The sequence below is a fragment of the Carassius carassius genome, chromosome 1, assembly GCF_963082965.1.
Source record: "Carassius carassius chromosome 1, fCarCar2.1, whole genome shotgun sequence".
Taxonomy (NCBI): domain Eukaryota; kingdom Metazoa; phylum Chordata; class Actinopteri; order Cypriniformes; family Cyprinidae; genus Carassius; species Carassius carassius.
Window position 1 is genome coordinate 21,447,507 of NC_081755.1, and position 20,786 is coordinate 21,468,292.

General features: G+C 39.3%; 1 protein-coding gene across 1 annotated transcript; it reads right to left on the reverse strand.

Moving 5' to 3' along the window:
• Positions 1 to 1,666: 1,666 nt before the first annotated feature.
• On the reverse strand, positions 1,667 to 19,487 carry LOC132141452 (sterol regulatory element-binding protein 1-like). Its single transcript, XM_059550973.1, has 19 exons — positions 19,031 to 19,487; positions 14,792 to 15,304; positions 11,401 to 11,573; positions 11,157 to 11,303; positions 10,721 to 10,939; positions 10,410 to 10,524; positions 9,673 to 9,827; positions 9,316 to 9,493; positions 9,048 to 9,232; positions 8,690 to 8,951; positions 7,295 to 7,461; positions 5,921 to 6,089; positions 5,703 to 5,811; positions 5,417 to 5,526; positions 5,028 to 5,160; positions 4,483 to 4,648; positions 3,983 to 4,165; positions 3,398 to 3,509; positions 1,667 to 3,058 (listed from the first exon to the last, which is right to left on the reverse strand). The coding sequence occupies exons 1-19, from the start codon at positions 19,131 to 19,133 to the stop codon at positions 2,838 to 2,840; spliced, it is 3,420 nt and encodes a 1,139-aa protein (XP_059406956.1). The 5' UTR covers positions 19,134 to 19,487; the 3' UTR covers positions 1,667 to 2,837.
• Positions 19,488 to 20,786: the final 1,299 nt, after the last annotated feature.

Genomic DNA, 20,786 nt, shown 5'->3' on the forward strand with positions numbered 1-20,786 from the left:
CTTCTAAATAACTCAAATGCACAAAGTCAGTCATATGAGTTTAAAACGACAGCAGAATGAGTAAATAATGTCAACATTTTCATTTTTGGTTGAACTATGAGCTCACGAAAGCCACAGCAATGTAAAATGATTTTACATTTCTGAAATGATGCAGAAGACAACGTAAAAACTGAAAATGCATAGTCATTTAATCAGATATATATGTGACTAACATACTATAACCTTTACTTCACTGCAGTATAACAGGTAAGAGATAAAAGAACCATCATGTAATTATTTGATTCCTGATTCTAAGTAATTGTTGTATATAAGTATTTGATGCTGTTTAAATGTAAGATGTGATGTACTATTATAATTGTGTATAGTATTTCTTAGAGATGTTTATTTTCTATAAAACAAATCTGTTATTGCTTACAAAAGTTATTAAAACATTGAATCAAAAGGACTTTTTTTGGAATTGTATTTGTCCACAGCTCATACTGCGATGTTTCTGAGATGTTTTTCTATGTAACGCTGCCATGAAATATAATGGATGTGTGCACATGAACAGCTGTCTTTGGAATTGAGATCAAAATCACGTTTTGTTTTCTTTTTGTGCATCTTTGTTGGCACTCAGCACAAGTAATTCAGTGCTTTTATCCTTAAAGATGTCTCTGTCTCACAGTTTGTGGTCGGAAATTACATCTGGAGGCATGCAGAAACAGATCTATGCCTGCTTGCTTTCTTAACACCTTTATTTACTCTGCTGGGCGCTTCTGCTGGTTTAGCACGGTAAAAGCAAAACCATTCTGTTTCAGGATAAAGAGTTTTGCACAAATCTTCAGCACATCTGAACATCTCACTACCAGCACACATGACTTCCTATTTAGATTTCTGGAAATTATGCCTTTTTTTAACAGGCCTATAAAAATGAATATTTCTTATAAATGAATGTTTCTTTTTGATTAGCCAGAAAGGTTTTCCTAACAGAAATTGAATATTAGTGTTTGGTTTGTATAACGTCATTATACCCATTAGAGAACATTCTAGAAGTTATTATTTTGTATATTTTAATAACAACCACCATGCAACGTTCTATCAACGCTAATTTATGGTTAGAAGAAAACATTACAACCTTAAAAGAACATTCCCCTAATTTGGTTCCCAAAAATAAGATTAACCAAACAGGAACCAAAAACGAACATTTGCTGTGTCATGTTCATCAAAACTTCATTTATCTGATCAAAAACATGTGAAATTTTAGAACAATTCAAATAACTTTTCTGTTTGAATATATTTTAAAGGGTTAGTTCAGCCAAAAACCAATATTGTCATCGTTTACTCACCCTTGTTTTGTTCTATTGCCATATGCCCCTTTTTCTTTATCAGACCAAGAAAATAGATTTTTAAAAATGTCTAATGCGTGCTCGTCCACATAATGAAAGTGCATGGAGATTTTAAAAATGACTCCAAAGTATCTCACATGTGACAAATGTCATATATTCCAAGTGTTCTGCGGGTATATGATATTGTATGGTAAGAAACAAACTGTAACAAATATCATTACTTAACCGTTGATCTCTTGTTTATGCGTTCAAGAGACTCTATTAGTGCAGTAGTTCACTCCAACTCGTCCAGGAAAAGCACACAATTAGATTAATAAAAATGCAGACAACACAATGAAATATTTCATTACAAAAGACTTTTATTTACATCCTTAAGAATAAATCAAACAGAAGACAACAGGATATGCTATGTGTGCGCCTGCAAGTTTGAACATTTCTTCTTTGAGACTTGATCACAAGCACTACAGAAGCGTACAAGTAATGAATGTCAATGTCACGGTTACAGCGAATAGAAAACGTGTCTAGTAATCAGAGTTCATATATAACTGTGACCAGAGATGAAATATAAATAGCTGCAAGCAGATCCTCATACAGCTATCAAAGCTTATCTTTGGATAAAGATGTTAACGCTGATGTCTTTGCTTTAGTCAATACTTCGACGCAGATGAAATCATTTGGATTTACTCCAGTGGAAGACTGGTTTGAAAATACAAACTAAACAGTGGATTTAATTGCAACCAGTGGGCTTTTTTTTTTGTCTGTAGTAGACCGAGCAGCCCACTCACTAAATAGTGCAAATGGACACAAATCCAGTGAACATCACACTGTGACTGTTGGTAGAAACCGTTTTCTGTTCTGCTGACTTCTACATATGGTTCAACTGCAGCACCGGCACGACAAAAATGTACCATCAGTCCCTCTTCAAATACTGCTCACCTACAGCGTCAGACAAATCATAAATACACTTATTTAAAATATATATATAAATAACTTTTATAAAGCCTCAATTAAATCAATATGTAGAATTCATCCCAGGCGATAACATGCTGTAAGTAGGAACTACTTTATTCAACTCAAGGTTGGCATCGCAATGTTCATTTCTCTCAAAAGGTGCTAATAGTAAAGCAAAGCTCTACAATATGTGTCCAACTCAACCACGGCCCAGCGTCCAGTTCACCCCACCAAATCACCATCTAGTGGCCAAAGTCAGTACTTACAGTGCATCGTTTCACAAAGCCATTTCAAAGAAGAAGAAGAAAAAAAACTCTTCAGTTTCTTTTAGGGCAGATAAATATCAAAAAGGTTGAGAAAACACTGTATTTGGATAAGGGTCCCATTATTGCCTCTGCATCTCATCATTGGTTTTGAATAGGCTGTTATGATTTTTTTGGGGGGTCGGGGGGGTCGAAACAGTCTTGGCATTGTTTGATGATACTGACTGAGGGGTGCTGATTCTGGACTGAGAGACCTTGGGGGATGTTTGTAAAAGTGCTCTTTAGTGTGTGTGGTCGGCTAGGTGGAAGTGACCGTCGTTCCGCTGCCTAGTTTGATGATCATCTGTTGGCAGTCGTGAAGGGTGCGTTTGTCGCCTAGTTTCTCCAGCGTCCGGGCGGCGTCCACCAGCATGCCCACCCTCTGGCCCGGAGCGGACAGGAAGTAAGGGGGCAGGTAGCGGCACGCCAGCAACACGGCCTCTGCCTGCTCCCGCTGGCCTGGATGCATCTCACACTCATCTGTGCATCACACACAAACATATAAAGAGTAAATGTAAGTAGGGAGCACACTAACAACAACAAGACACTCTTCTGTTGGCTGATAACTTGTCACTTCTGATCAAATTAACGAGTCCTTTCTGAAGAAAAGTATTTGTTTATAAAAAAATATATTATTGACCCCCTAACTTTTCAACTGTATTGATATTTTAACTAAAAATGACACATTTCATGACTGGAAAATTAGACCTGAATGCAACATTTAAACACCGTTGCTCAAAATTCTCAGATGTTATCAATTTGATTCAAATAAAGACATTTAAAAAATCAAAAATGCTTGGAAATGCTCTGCATGTTCACCTGTTCTGCTTCCAGGCGTGGCGCGGCGGCGCAGACTGCGATCCAAGAGCTGGTGTGTGCGTGTTGGACTGGCTCCCGCCATCAGCCGAGCTGTGGCTTCATGCAGGAACAACTGAAGAGACAAAAACAGAGTGACCTTGTTAAACAGGCAAACACTTGAACCCACACGAAATAACCCTGCCTGAAGCATGGCTGTTAAACCAAGAAAATAACCTGCTTTTGATGCCAAACATATTCAATCTTCTTTATAAAACAAGATTAGCATGCAACCTTTTTCGTAATCCACTTTAAACAAGAACAAACATCAAAAAAAATATGAACCTTTGCAGAGTTTGTGTGCATGTAGTGTTATTTACAAACAAATGCAGTTAAAAAAAATAAAATCGCAAACCAATGGACAATAATGTGAGTGGGTGGCATTATGGGTATATACTGTTTGATGCTTACATAAGATTTTGATCACACTGCCTGACCCAGGACAAGTTGTGTGCAATAGTTTGCTCAAATAGATAATTCTCTAGTTCAGTGAACCTTAGACATAAATATGAGCGTGTCATGTTTGCAGCGTGGACTCTGGCCTCTCACCCTGCGCATGGCCGGTCTGAAGCTCTGGGTGAGTTTGCGGAGCGAGCTGAGGTCCTGCTGGAATCCCTGCAGCTCTGCAGGCGAGGCGGCCGCCGGGGAGCTCTGCTGAGACGCCACCTGCTGCTCCCGCCACACATTAGTGCGCGTCACCAACAACAGATCACACAGCAGCAACTGCACCAGCTACAGCACACACAGACAGATGCAAACAAATCAGACAACCTCAAAACAAAAGCACAGATACCAGCAAAAAACAACATGCTCTGATTAATGTGTCGTCATACAAATGATGTGTTGACATCCGTTTAATATCATGAAAATCAGGCTCTGCCAAACAGTGTGTTCAGGAGTCACTGCGGTCCAGCTCTGTATTGCACTGCAGGAACATTGCACAGTTGAGGAACATGCAATGCAACTACAATGCACTACAGCGCTGTCCAAGAAAAAACACACAGCGCAAACTAACAGCTCCCCATAACACAGTCCATGTGCGCATCTACCTTGTCTAGCGTGTTGGTGCTGCAGTGTGGGCCGAGGTTGAGGCTCTCTCTGAACAGACCGCTGGCTTTCTCGCAGTAGCTGAGGCTGAGCTGGTAATTCTCCGGTTTGGCCAGCAGGGAGCGCACCGCTTTGAAAGTGTTCAGACAGGCTTTGGGCAGTGGGCTCCTGCAACACAAACAGGATGCGCTTAGCACAGACAGAGCTGAAAGCAATAAACCCACACAAAATGCACATCAAACGAAGCGTTATTCCCGGACGGCGAGTGGAAAGATAAATGCGGCTGTATCAACAAAGACTGATTCGCCAGGAAAAAACACTCTGATGAGAGCAACTGATAACTCTGCAGTCTCTTTACAACCAATTTCTTCTTTGTTTACTTGTGCTAATGATATTTTTTTTAAGTAAATATAGTCTGAGAGTGGCATTAGGGGATGAATTCAACACAGCTTTTCCTGGCGAGACCACCACCATACTAATAATGATAATAATAAAACCTTTTATAAAATAGTAATACTACTATTTTTGACTGTCACATGTCACTCACTCAGCGGTCTGAAGGCTGCGTGGCAAGTGCTCCACTGCCGGGTACAATCTCTCTGCCGCCACGTCATCTCCCTGGAGCCAATTAATGATCACAACGACAACCGACGACCACCATTTGGAGTGAGGGTCACATCCTGGAGGTCAGGGACACACTGGTGATCACACACACTCACAAACGGTCCTTCATTCACCCGACTAACATCCGCTTGAATGAAAACTGGCTGATATGAACGCAGTGTGATGTGAACAGCGCTGAGCTGAACAGAAAGCTACAACACAAACTCATCTGAGCTGTACAAACAGAGCCCAGCAGTGACTCGTCTGAAATGGTATTCTCTGATATCGCTAAGATGATCCAGGGGGGAAGGCAGAAGATCATTGAGGACTGACCTGTTACGGTGGCCATGTTGGATCCAATGGCGAAGGACTGTGTCGTGGCTCCTGCTGCGTCTGAAGCGCTGGTAAGCAACTGCAGATATTCCAGAGAGTCGGAGTATTCACTGTCAAAAAAAAACACACGCAACACAAATCAGCTTCCCAACTGACCGATTCAGAAGTAAAGTAAACGGGGCACTGAATGTTAAATAAAGTGTCAGGTTTCTGAAGCAGTGCAGCTCTATTTCCTACAGTAGCGTGGATGATATTGTGTAAACTAGCATTGAGAATGATCACCCACCCATCTCCATCAGTGAGGTTCTTGTCGCCTCGCGGCTGTGCCACACAGTACAGGGCCTTTTCTAACAGATGCTCGCGGAAGGCCTGGGTCACCTGAGCCAGCGGGTCAACTACAGACGAATGCAAAAACACACAAGGGTGAGCCCGGGGAATTGTTATCAGGAGCACATTAATAAACACACGATCCCTTCAGTCTGATTTTGTCTGTATGGCGCCGACCTGAGTTTCCCGCCTGGCTGTAGATACTCTCTTTAGGGGTGCTGCGAATGGACCAGTCCTCGTCCACAAAGAAACGATGACCCAGCGGGTGACACAACCACTGCATGGCAGGAGGGACGCTGCCACTAGGAGACAGACAGGCCTGCCGAGCGCTGCTCAAGAACACTCGCTGCAGGACAGAAAAAATAAAAGTCTCAACTTAGCATCAGAATATGGATACACTATCAAACAAATATGAAAGTAAGTGCCATTCAAATAACTGTACTGGATGAAAGACAGAGTCTATTGCTGTTCTAGAACCTAGTGAGCTCTCTACCAAGGCAGCATTTTAAGTGTGACATGCGCACTAATGTCACCAAGTCAAAAAAGTAGAAGTGCACTTCTAAGATCTCATTTTGGCTGAAGTCTACAGTGGCACTGCATGTATTCTTGGCACAAAATCTAATTCTAGAATGCACTACGACAAGCTCAGTAAAAAAAAAGAAACCTAAGACCAGGTGAGAGAAATGTTGATTGACAAAAATGTATAAAAACACTGCACATTCTTCACGGTGTAAATCAAATATACATTTCTTCTTATTAAAGTTATTAAAGTGATTTAGTCAAAAGCAATGCAAGATTTTCTTTCTTTTGTTTTTTGATTAACATGAATGACAGACAGTAGGAATATTAGACTGCTGTCACTTTAAAAGCTGCCCGGATGCAATATACTGTTACACTATGTTTTTTGTTTGTTTGTTTTTTCTCAGCTGGTTGCTTTCACTTAAGACCTAATTTACAGTGCTTACAAGGATACTTGCAAAGGCATTTTGACATAGGCTTACAAGTGTGTTTATTTAACTGTTTAAGCCTATAAAGAGGCAAAAACAACTCCAAAATACTGTTCAATACCTCCCGCACTCTATGAGCATCAACTTCACCTCTCTGACAGCGCTCAGAAACGGTCTCTCAGACTGTGTGTACATACCAAAATGAGCTCTATTTTGCTGCAGATTCATCGGCTTAAAATCACTTGTTTTTAAACTGCAATGTTAAAAAACATGTGCAAACTATATGTTTTTGTGCCCACGTAGCACATCTACGTCACGTCAGCATGTAACTGTGATAGAGAAGATAGTCCAAAATCTCTGCCAGTTGAGAAATTTCTACTGGTTAATCATGTCTTCTAGTATACTGCCTACACCTAGCGCACACTATGCTTAAGAGAAAATTATTTCACATGCACTGTGCACATACCTAAGCACACCTGCAAAAATGTACATATACTTAAAAGTATTGTGGTTTGATCTTAGTCAATATTTGCATGCAGTAGACAGCAGAGCAGCTCGCTAGGATTTGGATCAGGGTTATGAGTGTGCACGTGTGTGTACTAACAGTAGTGAAGTGAAGCAGGCGGGGAAGGCTGGTTTTAACCCGTAAGGCTGCAGACACATAGATTTCTGCCAGTGTGGCAACAGGGAGACAGTCTCCTGCACACTCGGCCAGGTTGAGAGCGCTCAGTGCCATGTGGATCGCAGAGAGATGGCTTCCTCCGAGCTTGCCTGCACACACATCATAAGCAAATACGATAAATGGCGAGAAGATTTATCATGTATTATGTCTGGTTAAGGTGTGTCACGGTTTCCTGTAGAAGAACTTAATGTTCTAAAGCGGTCTCTGACAAATAACAAATGACAGACCATAAGTAATTCAGGAGCAGCACAGAGATGCGATCATATGAATAAGCTGAATTTTGGGGTCCAATTTGAGCTTCAGTTGCAGGGTTATTATAATTAGCTGAAACTAAAACCAGAAGAAAAGAAAAAAATACAAATTAAACATTTTTGTTGCTTCAAATAAATATTATCAGAAATTAAAAAAAAATAAAAAATAAAAAATTCAAGCTGAAGGGATAATTTTGCATTTAAATTAGGTTTAACATGATGTACAAAAAAACAAAATTAGAAACATGTATTTTAAAAATACTAAAAATGAGTAAAACTAATTAAAAAATATTAATAGCAAAGTGAGAAATACCTTTTCTTTTTTGTTTACCAAACTTTTATTTCCTCATTTTGAGTGGCTACACTTTAATTCTCAATATTTAATCATTTATTCTTGTTTTAGTTCAGTCGTGGCCATAAATTAACTACATTAAAACAAGGAAACATCGTAGTACAGTGTGACCATAATTTAACTTAAAGTAGGGAACAAATTAAAAACTAGCGATAATAATTTCTTAATTTGTGGCCACAATATCTTTTATTTTCTCTCTCCATATATTATGTCCGGGCCTCCGTATTCTTCTGTAAAAAGGGCAATATAGATTCATTGTACCCAAAATAACTGCTTTATAATTGCTAAATGATTATTTGCGATGATTAGCTCTACAAAACCACAATGTTTTCTTTAAAACATGTTGACCGTCATACATTTGTTTGGATATATGCATATATTCATAATTCATTATACTATGGTGAACTAAAGGGCGACCTAGTGTTCCTGTGGCTCAAGTGGTAGAGCACTGCTTTAGCAGCGCAAGGTTGTGGGTTCGATTCCCACAACCTTGCGCTGTACCACAATGTTTTCTTTCAAACCTGTTGGCCGTCATACGTTTGTTTGGATATATGCATATATTCATAATTCCCACAACCTTGCGCTTTTACACTTAACATGTAAAAACAATAATAAAACAATTAAATTCAAATGTTGGAGATAAGGTGATAAATTGGTCCTGACAGTTGCTCTTCACAGGGTTACCTGATTCCTCTATAAGCTACAGTGACTTACCGGTCATGTGGAGTTGGTGTAGACGGTGGTAGACCAAGGCGGCATCACGGCAGCTCTTACGAGCATCTTCCTGTAGGGGGCGGTTGGAACGGAGGGCTCCGGCACGGCTGGCTAGCCAGCGGCCCACCCACAGTCTCTGCAGACACAGACGCAGGGCGGACCACAGCACCGCACAGGTCAGGTCCAGCTGAGACGTGGGCAGAGGTCGAGCAAGAGCTTTGAGACACGTCCAGAGGTTCTGAGAAGCCTGAGCAAAGTCACCCTGCAGAAAACCATTAGACAAACTGACATCAAAGAAAGTCTGGTGGACTCTGACCTCCATGCCAATAACAGATGAGTGCAAGATTGCATTTTATACCCTGGCTAGATCCAGATCGGCCTGTTTGCGGTGTCTCCAGAAGAGGACAGATGATTCGGAGTGGGGTCTGGTCACAGGTTCTCCATACACGAGCAGACGGATCAAAACTCCAGCAACCAGAACACCGTTCAACAGCCACACCAGAAGAGTGGGCAACATCCAATCCATCCAACCCCAAGACTCGGCTACATGTATCAAAACAAGATGGCATTGTTAGCATTCAGATAGGGATGGGACGCTACTCTGAACATATTGGGAGTATCAGCACCTGCATTCTGCACTGCCAGCATACTCCTTCCTGTGTGTCCAGAGACAGTTGTCCCAGAGCTGCTCCAGCCGCCACACAGCAGAGACGCCAATGGGTTAAAGGACAGGAAGAGCAGGGTGAAGGCGCACAGAGCCATGCGAGAGCGGTCCAGCATTCCTCCAGCCCTCTCAACCACATGCTAATAGAGAGAACAGGACACAGAAATTGGCGTTAGATCATTACATGGTTATTCTTCCAAGTTCTTGACCTCAGGAAATCGAATTATCCACCGCACACTATCACATCCAATTACTTCATGACCGAAGCCAATTCATTAAAGCCATGATAGGAGCTCTGGAAGATCTGAGTTTCTGCTACCTTGTTGTCTTCTTCCATCGGGCTATCTGGCTCTGAGTCACTGCCGTGGTGCGAGAAGGGGCCTCTGGATTGAGGCGAGCCGACATCTGATGCTGGAGGGGTGGGGATTTCTGGTTTCACATCCACCTCCATGATCACAAGGTCCTTCAGAGACTCTGAGGAGGAGAAGCCACAAGTCGATGCAAAAACAACCATGCTCCCCATGAGCTTAATTGTACGGAATGTGCACTTTTGATACTTCAAATATTTTAGAAAAGTGTACTTTCAGATAATATATTACTAGAATAAAAGGCCTTATAGGTGTTCTTAAAGAGTTACTTGCATGACTATAATTCTTTACACTTAAAAGTACACTTTGTAATAATTACAAATTAGAGGTTTTACTTAAAGTACATTATACATCATGCTTTAATAAACTTTTGCCATGCTTTAATGTTGATTTGTGTGTTTTTTGATAATACATTTAAAGTTAAGATATATATTTTAAATGTTCTAAACTGAAATGTCATCTTTACAAATGTGTAATTACGAATTTAAATATATGATATGCATGCTGTTTCTATAGAATGACGTTTGTTAGTACATTCAGTACTTTAACCATATAATCAAAGACAACAGAAGTAATTATGAATCAGGCTACATATAAAAATGTGCCTTAAGTCCTACTTAAGAGGGTCACAAAGGCACTCAACATATTAAATCATATTGCATTTAATATACATTTAAACAGAACTTACTGTTCTTCTGAATGGACATTTTGAGTGCAATGTTCTCCTGCTTTAGTTTTTGGTTGGACTGCTGAAGGTAGCGAATGAAGTCAATGGCTTTCTTCAATATGGCCGACTTATTGAGCTGTATAAGACAAAAAATTCATCTTGTAATGATGTTAAAGGCATCTTCCAGGTAAAAATCAGAGCTAGAAAATCAACTAATCTAGGTTAGCTCATCTAGTTAAACTCATTTGGTTAAAGTTTTCAAATGAACTTCAAGGGTGACTAAGATGAGGAAACCAACTATGACCAGTTATGTAATTGGGTTTTGGCTTCACCTTAGCTTCTGTCCCAGCCACCAGGTCTTTGAGCTCAATGATCTTGTCATTGATGGAAGAGCGGTAGCGTTTTTCAATGGCGTTATGGGCTGTGCGTTTCTCGCCCTTGTGCGGCTGGCCGCCTGGTTTCCCGCTTATGGCGATGCGATTGATGGGCAGCTTCTCCGTGTCCACCACCAGTGGAACGGTGGTCAGGATGGTGCCTCCACTCATCAGTGCCTGAGACAAGAGATGCACAGATCCACAAAATAAAAACCATGGTCTTCAGAAACACATCAGGGGAAAAAAAAGTGAGAAATATTTAAAATAGCGGTTTCTTGAACATGGATGTATAGCACTACTAATACGAATAAAGGTCAGTTCACACCAAGAACAAAACAACAAACTGAAGCAAATCTGTGAGTTTTAACTTTCACTTAGGACTGTGTTTGTGTACCTGCAGTGAGGTGTTGTGGACTGGTGCCGTGGATGTAGCCAGCGATGTGATGCAGGGTGACGCGACTGTTGTTACCATGCATGCATCAGGCTTTAGAGTTGTGAGTAAGAGAGAGTCTGCCTTAATGAACTGCGGCTGCAACAAAACCTGCAGAACACATGAAGAATGCTTAGTGCACAGAATTAAGACAGTAAATGTAAGTTATTGTGCATGTGGGCATCAGCAAGCAAATAAAAGCACTTACAGGAACCTGCTGAAGCTGGGGGGAGATGGTCTGTGTTGGAGGGCTGGACAAGGTGGTCAGGATTGGCGAAGCCGAGAGGCCCTGCACCTGGGCTTGGATGGCCATTGGCTGAACAATCTGTGGAGATGTGGAGAGACTCGAGATTGGCTGAGGGGAGCTCTGCTGGGTGACAGCTGCAAGAACCAATTAGATCATGAGAGGAAAGAAAGGAAAGAAGTTGCACTAAAACAACAAATAGCATTCAGGCAGAAACCTTAACCACTTTTTGTTCCACCCTGGAGGAAAAAATATTATTGTTTGAAATCTATTGATATGTGAACACACGCAGTTGATTGGACTCTCATTTTGACGGCACCCATTCACTGCAGAGGATCCACTGGTGATGTAAAGCTAAATTTCGCCAAATCAGGGTAATTTGTAACGACAGAAATTCAGAACTCAATTCACCCTGACTGAACTTTGATCTACACTAGTGTGATGTTGTATTCTCTCTTAAGCCTGGTGGTGACATTACCCTAAGGTTTAAAAACGATAAGCAGATTGAAAGGACATTATAAAAGCATATGCAAAGAAAGAATATGGGCTGGGCAGCTTTACACATGAACACACTGTACGGTGAAAGTTCACTAGGTTTCTAGGACTGACAACTGTGACTTGACCGTCTGCACTTTGAACTCAAATAGCCTTTTCTGACATATGTACGGTGGCCGAGAGAGCTCAACGCGCTGTCACTTCAGAAAACACATGCAAATGGGAAAAAGCACCAGCAAATCAAGAAAACTTCATCAGTTTGACAGCAGGTGATGCACACAACACAACCAAATAAAGATTTTTATTTGCAGCGCGTTTCTTTTGTTGTGTTGTGAGCATGTGCAGCTCGTGTGTTGTCCAATTGAAGAAGTTGTTTTCTTAATTTGCATGTATTTTTTCTATTTGCAGTGCCTTGAGCTTTCTCGGCAATTGTACATATGACTGATCAAAGGTGATTCAATTTATAGTCTTAGTAATATTGGTAGTCAGAAACAATGTTCATACCGTGCATTACTCATGAACAACATGTATAATCATTAAAGAAAAGAACACTTAAATCTTTAATAATTTTTTTTTTTTTAAAAGCTGAGTCTGTAAGAGTAAGATTGATGACAACTTTTGATCTAGTTACTATAAAATGTTTTCATGGGACACAAACACATACTTTCATAAAATCACACATCTGATTCAACCGTTCAATTAAATAAATAAGCACTGCACTGATTTAAAAATGACTGTGATAATATAACAACACCAGAACAAATACTTAGCTCAGCTGATTTAACCACTACTGCTGAGCCAATAAATGTTCTTACACATTGTTATCAAGTATAACTTATTATCATCAAGTATAAGAAAGCAAGAGAACATTTCCACACTTCTTAGAAAATGCACTTTAATTTGACTTTTTATTTGGTGCTAATGTTCAATATTGAATGTTTAGTTTTTGTAAGCAAGTGTTTCTACTGCCTGACAGTAACTGTGGAAGTCACATCAACACCTGGCAGTTAAAAAGGCCAATGAATCAAAATTAAGGTGATAATTTAATCAAATGTGTAAAAAAGTATTAAGAAGAAAAAGTTTAGTTGGCCATTTAATACCCACTTTATTGGGAGGCTATTCAGCTTTCCTACTTGTATAAGAAACATGTAAAACATTAGAGGGAGTCACTTAACCCACACTGTACCAAATGCTTTAGTTATATAGTAGTTACTTGTTAAAGACCATTTTTGAAAAATTAGCTTCTCAGGTAGCTGTAATTTACACCCTTTGAGACGTAGTGCTAATAGATGTAACTGACACATTTTTGCTAAGATAAGTATAACATGGCATGTTTCTGAAAGTTCCTTCTTGCGGTTTTATTTTCACTGGTAGGTCTTGCACACAAATGAGAAATTTGTCTCTTCAAAGTGCTGTATTTGGCCATATATTTTAAAAACAATGTCAAAAAAATACTGCACAAAAACGTTACCTTATTCTCTTAAAAACTTAAAATCAGTTACTGCCTTAAATCAAATTTTCTATTCCTTTTTAAAGATGTTGTCTATCTGCCAAATTTGGATGTTTAGTCTCTTATAACTTAAACAATGAACTGAAATGTATTAAATTATTTTGATGTTACCATGATTTAAACTTACAATGTTTATCCTTTGTAATTTTGAAAAGCTTTGTGTACAGACGATGCTAGCTGCATCTCCATTACCCTTCAAATTGGGCCAATCGAAATTGCGAATTGAAAATACGGCCAATGGAAACACCTCAATTTAAAAAAAAAAATTATGTACACATGAGGTTTTCAGGCAATCTGAAAAAGGAATATTTTGCAAAACTGTAATGGATTTTTTCCCCCGCATTTACAGATCACCTGGCATACCTAAAGTCACACTATCATTACCACTCTTGTCAATGCTTGTTTTTATATCAGCTTAGTCTCAGCCTCAGAGGCCACGCCCACGGACTGTTGGCTAAACGTCTGATGCAAACTGGACACAAAAGTGGAAACACTTCAGGAGTGTCAAAGTCATCATTGGATTGGTTGAATTCTACAGGATTTCCGCGAGACGTGTGTGTCTTTAACGTTCTGCCTGGAAACAAAGGCGCCAAACCCCCTCATGAAAAAAGAAAGCTGTCGTGTTTACAACTGTGATGACAAGCGCTTATCAGGATCAACTAAATGTTGGATTTTCAAAAGTATGTGAAATATTTGAAGTTCGCGGCATAGAAACTTTAAAATATGTCTGAGAATTTTACACCCCTGTCTGTTATTGTGGTGACATTACCACACCAGAAACGTGACGATAAAAGAAACTAACTGTGATTGGTTGTTTCGACATGTCAGTCAAACAGCCTCATGGGCGGGGCTTGGCCAATGAAAGCTTCCATGAATTCAAGACCTTCAGCAGCCAGTCTGAAGGTCTGGCTACACGAGACTAATACCAGCTGCACCACGACACATTTCAGAAGTGTCCCAGAAGCAGCTTTCCGTGCTGCTTGGCTAAAGATACAAGCATGCATCTCCTTCGATTAAAAATATTGGCTTTAAAAATTATCGACTTTAATCAAATATCTAAATATAAATAAAAATCTGCGAAAACAACTTAAAACACTGTATTTTCCATCCCAGTCCAGTATTGATGATATGTTTTTGTACGCCATGCATTTGCGCACATACCTACAGACTGAACATGTAATCTTCATTCACATGACAGCACAGTTTTCACTGTTTTTGTAGAGTACACACAGACAATTATGGTATCGCTTTCAAATGGCTAAAATGCATAAAAAAAGTTTAAGTTCCGTTTTTAGTTGATGTAAGTGCCCACTTATTGATCTTATTATTTTTTTACATGATAAAACTTACCAGTATAACCGTTCTGCTTGGGGTAAGTGACTGCAGGCTGCTGCTGCTGTGGTTGGGGTGTCGGTGAGCTGAAGAGGGCCTGCTGGGTAGCACCGAAGGAAGGACTCTTCACAGGTGGAGCAGCTTGGCTCAGGGTCGGCGGGGTCGAAGGGTGGAGGCTGGGAGATGGAGCTGGCTGAGCTTTGGGCTGCATGGTCTGTAGTGTGGTTGGGTTTGCGGGGGTGGAGGTCACCTGAGCCAAAGGAGACTGCTGGAAAGTGGGAGGGTGGAACACCTTGTCTGGGATGGAAGAGCTGCGGGTGATGGGGGGTCCGAGCAGGGCATCCAAGTGGGGGTTGCTGCTGAGGATGGAGGAGGTGTTGGTGGGTGTAGAAGAGGTGGCAGGAGGAGAGGAAGGGCTGGAGTGGGGCAGGACTAAGAGGTCCTGCGTGGGGGCTACGGGGGCAGGAAATGAAGCATGATCAAACAGCCCTCCAAACTCCATGTCCTGGTTGTTGATAAGCTGGAGCATATCTGTTAAAACATGGAAACAGAGATGGATACAGTGACCAATGGACTCCTTCAATCATTCAAAAGCAACACCACGATCATAGGTTTGATTCCCAGGGAATGCATGAATTTAATCAGATGTACTGTCAAAAAGGATATGATGTGTGTTTGACAGCACTGTTATAAAAGGGAGGTGCATAACAATTTGATAACGTTATCACCCAAATTAATCCAATCCTTTCAATGCAATTACATACGAACTAGGGTTGGGCCGATAGACAATGCCATCATCCATCACCGATGGCTGATATACATCATGATGTTGCACCGGCATCATGATCCACTCCCCACCCCCTTATTGAATGCACAATAACTTTTTAGTTTCACTATCACTTTCAAGATTCGCGATCGCACGTACTCCATTATACTATGGATCTGCAAATCATTCACCATCTTCCTCAGTCATCTCTCCTTCACCGTGTCTACAACGGACACGACAGCTGTCGTGTGGCACCATGCCTCATCAGCTAAAGACTGTCTACAATGGATGTGACAAAGTGACCATTGAAAATCTTTTTGAAATTTGTGTCAGCGCGTCATAAATAGAACATGGCAACAGTTTACTGTCAGGGATTTGTGGCGTCACGCCACGCCGCATCCAGTGTAGACAGCATCACTGATTATACTGAGTTCTATTGACTGTCTATAAAAAATGAATCTCTATTATAGATCAGTGGTTCTATAGTATTTTGTTGCGTCGCTCTCATCTTGTGTAGACATGGTGTTAGGAATGGTTATTTGTTTTCCCTTATAAGGATTCACGCGTCAGGCAACCCCCTAACTCCACCCCCCCCACCCACCGCTCGACCATCTCGATGTTTCACTGTAGATATCGTCCGATGCCAAATTTGTAGACATCGCCCAACCCTAATACGAACAATAAACTACCACCTATTCAATTTCTGAAACTACAAAATAAAGAATTTTATAGTACTTTACAAATGGGTTTATGCCACCTGATAAAAAGAGATTTATTTGCTAAATAGAAAGTTCAAAACATCAGCATTTATTTAAAATATAATTCTCATGTAACATTATACATATATATAATAACACTTTTCCTACTAATTTAATATGTCCTTTCTGAATAAAATTAAATAAAATCTCACTTCTAGGAAAACGGACCGAAAATACTTATGAGTTATGACTCATCGTGCCCACATTTTTGTCCAATAAATGTTCTTAAAATCTCCTGACTGGCTAACAATAATAGCATGTCGGATCATCTTGGCACACAATAAACACATAATGCATTTTATTTTATTTTCCCAACCATGAATTGTATGCAAAGGAAGTATTTTGAATTCAACCATTTTAAAAGTGTCTTCATTGCTTTCTTTTGGTACAGTTAAGTGTGGTTTTGCAAGGCTATGAGGTAAACTAAAGCTTACTGGCTATTAAAATAAGGCTCTTATATCCCTGCACCAGCTTCCAGTCATAAAAAAAAAAAACCTTAATTACTTAAAAGATTTGCACTTGACATTATATCTTTTTGTGGGGTTTTGTTTTTGCCAATTCTATGAAGGTGCCATATATTCATTTAAACATTTATTTAAATTAGCCCTTTTTAATTTGAAATACACTTGGCCACAACTATGATCATTCTTCCTTGAATATGCAAGAAATGCTTTACTTTAATATGAACACAGTTGATGATCAGTATAACACACAGCACACAATAAGCCTGTGAGATCTACAGAGCACAAGTTCATTTTCACACTCATAGGGTCTGATCCCACATCTGCACTAAACCAATACAGCTCATGCTGCATGGCTTTAATTCAGCTGTAGGCTGGAGACGCTGATCTGACTGCAGAGTGCCCCATTACAGAGTTTCATCATTCACCGCAAATCCTCTCGCACAAGGACAGAGACAAGATCCTCGTCTCACAATCACCTTCTGCCCAATGAATGAAATACATTCATTAGAGGAAACCATGACACATCAAATGTTTAAACTACAGATTATGAAACTCAGAAACCTGCAGGTTACAAAACCACTGAGGAAATTAAAGTTTGATAATAAATGATAACACTGGGTGACCATTAATCAAGATCACATAATCACATTCATCTAGTTGTGCCAGCATAAAGACATTTTAATTTTCCTCACTTTAATAGACAATTTATTCTAGACACACCCTAAAGGGACAAGTCAACCATTTGAAAGTAACATTACAGTTACAGTTAATTATAGTTATTATTATTGTTATTATTATTACTGGAACAAAGCATTATTATAATAACCACATTCTTTTTATTAAATAATACAATAATATTATTATGATCTGAGATAAAGAACTAAAAAAAATACACATTACATAAACTGGAATTTAAATGTGATAAATGTTACTTACGTATATTACATAAAACTTAATTGGGTAAATTAAACAGGTCAAAATCATTTTTTTTTTTGTTTTACATTTCCCAAGTAACTCCCCAAAAGATTAACTGGTTGACTTTTATTGTTATTATTATTATTACTACTAGTAGGTATCTTAATTATTAATAATTACTGCTGATATTTACTGATTATGTACAGTTATAACATTAATATAATTGTTAAGTCAGTTTACTAGGTTATATGAATAATAATAATAATTATATTATTATTATTAATTATTGCTGTTATTTACTGATTATTTTCATGTACAGTTATATTATTATTATTTAAATGTATTTAATTTATTTATTTATTACAAATAACAAGGAAAGTTAATTCCCAACAGGGTAAATATATACACACAGAGATTTTTTTTTTAACTGCTCAAAATGTGTTTTGCATACATACATGTGATGTGACCCAATAAAACACAAGACTTCTTCAGCGTGCACGAGCATGGTTTGTATGAGGTGATCGCGCTCAGCCAATCAGAGGCCTGGAAAGTGCCCCCTCTGCTCGCTGCGAGGTTACTATCGGACACAATCCGCTTCAGCACAGGGTTACTGTCGGTCACCTCACTTACATTCACTGTACATTTACGGTTGAACCATTATTGATATCAATACAAAATAAAAAAAAACAATAATAATGCAAAGAATTTAAAAGTAAACAAATACACACAGTGAGACATATTCGCCCTTTAAAGATATTTCAGTGTCGAAACATTTTCTAAAACACAATTTGGTATGATATGCACAACTGCTGACGTTTTACCGGTCAGTTTAATGTTTAGGTCTTAATTGTAAATTATAAGGGAACTGTGTCGGTGAGTCAGAATGCGAGGGGATGGCCGAGAGTAACCCCGCGTGACGTCACCAAGCCAAATTGGAGGGGGCGGGGCCGCTCTCAATGCAACAACTTCAGCCAGACGATTAACACTGTCCGTCATCTAATGACACCTTGCATTTCATTTTCATTTCAATGAGATCTAACATACAGAGCAACAATAATTGTGTGAAAATAAAGCACCCAGGCATCTGCGATTTGTTTTTGTAGCTGACGCCCACCTAACGTTACTGCCTTCCAGTGTTAGTGTGAGTGCGGGGGATACAGTTGATTCTGAGTAAAACAAGCATCCTAGATCACGACACAGTGGTTCAGTATGATATATAATAATAATAAGATTAGTTATTATAAACAGGTGTATACGTCTGACAGCACCATCTATATATGTAACGTTATTCGTTCCTAAACTACAAACAGTTCCCTGTGTCCAGCGCTGCGACTGTAAACAGACGCTCTCTCACCATCGATGTCATTGAGCAGAGCCGTGTCGATCTCACTCGGGTCGTGGAGAGACAGACTGGAGTCCAAGGGGTCCAGTGACGGGTCGTCAAAAGACAGATTCATGGTCCTCGAATGCTCTTTCAGGCTGACTTCAGAAGTATTCAGGTGCAACACACAACAAGCGTTATTCCATGTAAACTAGGAACTTCTTGCACTTGCCGGGAGAGCAAATATGCCCGGACATTTATTGGCTACGTTTCGTAGGATCCGTCCGCTTAATTTTCGATAAATTCAACTTTGATACTGATTCAGTCAACTAATTGCTCGCCCTCGTTTCCATACTGCCGCACAAGGTAAAGTTGACTTAAGAGTTTGTTGTTCTGCACATTAGCATGCTAAGAGCCAGAGCCAGGCAAACCCGAGAGCGCTATGGGTGATTGACACGCCGCTCGACCAATCAGAACTTGCTCTTTTAGCAGATGCTCTTTGACTTGACGTGCGCGCTCTCGGTACTGCAATTCAAATGTCTTGTTAAGTGAGGTTGGAAAGATAAGAAACTGCAATTTAAGTCAATTTTTTAGGTTGACTTTTACTGTAATTTATTATACTTAAAACAGAGTATGTTTTGGATTGTTATTATTTTTGTTGTAGGTTTTTTTATTCCCCCATATCTTATTATCGTATTACATGTTTCAAGTTTCTAAATGTTTAAAAGTATTTGCCAGCTATTGAAACGCGTTAATAATTATACTGACCTGTTAAATTAATACGTTGAAAGTCAATATATGTTAGAAGAATATAAGTATTCGATATAGTTTTTAATGTAATTAATGTAATGCGCCGATTAAACAGTCCCTTTTTTGTTTACAAAATCTCAGTCGGCAGCAGCATGGTCGAGACTACAGTGGGCTTGTCTCTGTCAGCCAATCAGAGCCGCGCAGAAGAGGACGCTTCGCGATCAAGTTTGTCTGAGCTGCAGTGATGAATCCGCCCGTAGAACCATAGGAAACGACCAATAGAGAGCCATAGAGCGAGTGGGGCGATGTGACGTCACACGCGTGGCTCCGTGATTACATCATTTATTTATCATTGAAAAAGGATAATAAACTTAAATTAAAAAAGGGGATTTATGTTAAATAATGCTGAAATAATCTGATGCACATACAAAAAAACACGTTATTATATAAAATAAATTAGATGCATTCAATATATTCACAAATTACATTATACACTCAAAAATTAAAACATATATGAAATTATTATAATAGGATGGATTGTTCTGACCTAAATAATTAGTTGACTTTGTGTTTACAAAGTTAAATAATTCTATATGTCTCTGAACTCGTATCAACAAACTGAGGTGAAGTGTGTCAGTGACCGAGAGTAACACCGCCGAAGGACTGCAGGAGAACTAGACACTGAAATACATGTAGAAAGTGTTTGCTGAAGGAGGCGAAAGAGTCCCGAGGCTTCAGGCTTTTCTACAAGCTCTTCAGAAAGCTCTATTGCAATCCAATCAGTGGTTAAAGAGACTCCAGTTTAAACTAACATAATACTAGATCATCATTTAAATGCAAACTAGCATAATGGTTAATGTTAGTTAATTCATTCATTAACATGAACAAAGAATGAAAAATACATGTATTACTGTATTTATTCATCTTTTTTAATGTTAGTTAATGAAAATACAGTTATTCATTGTTAGTTCATGCTAATTCACAGTGCATTAACTAATGTTAACAAGCACAATTTTTGATTTGAATAATGCATTAGTAA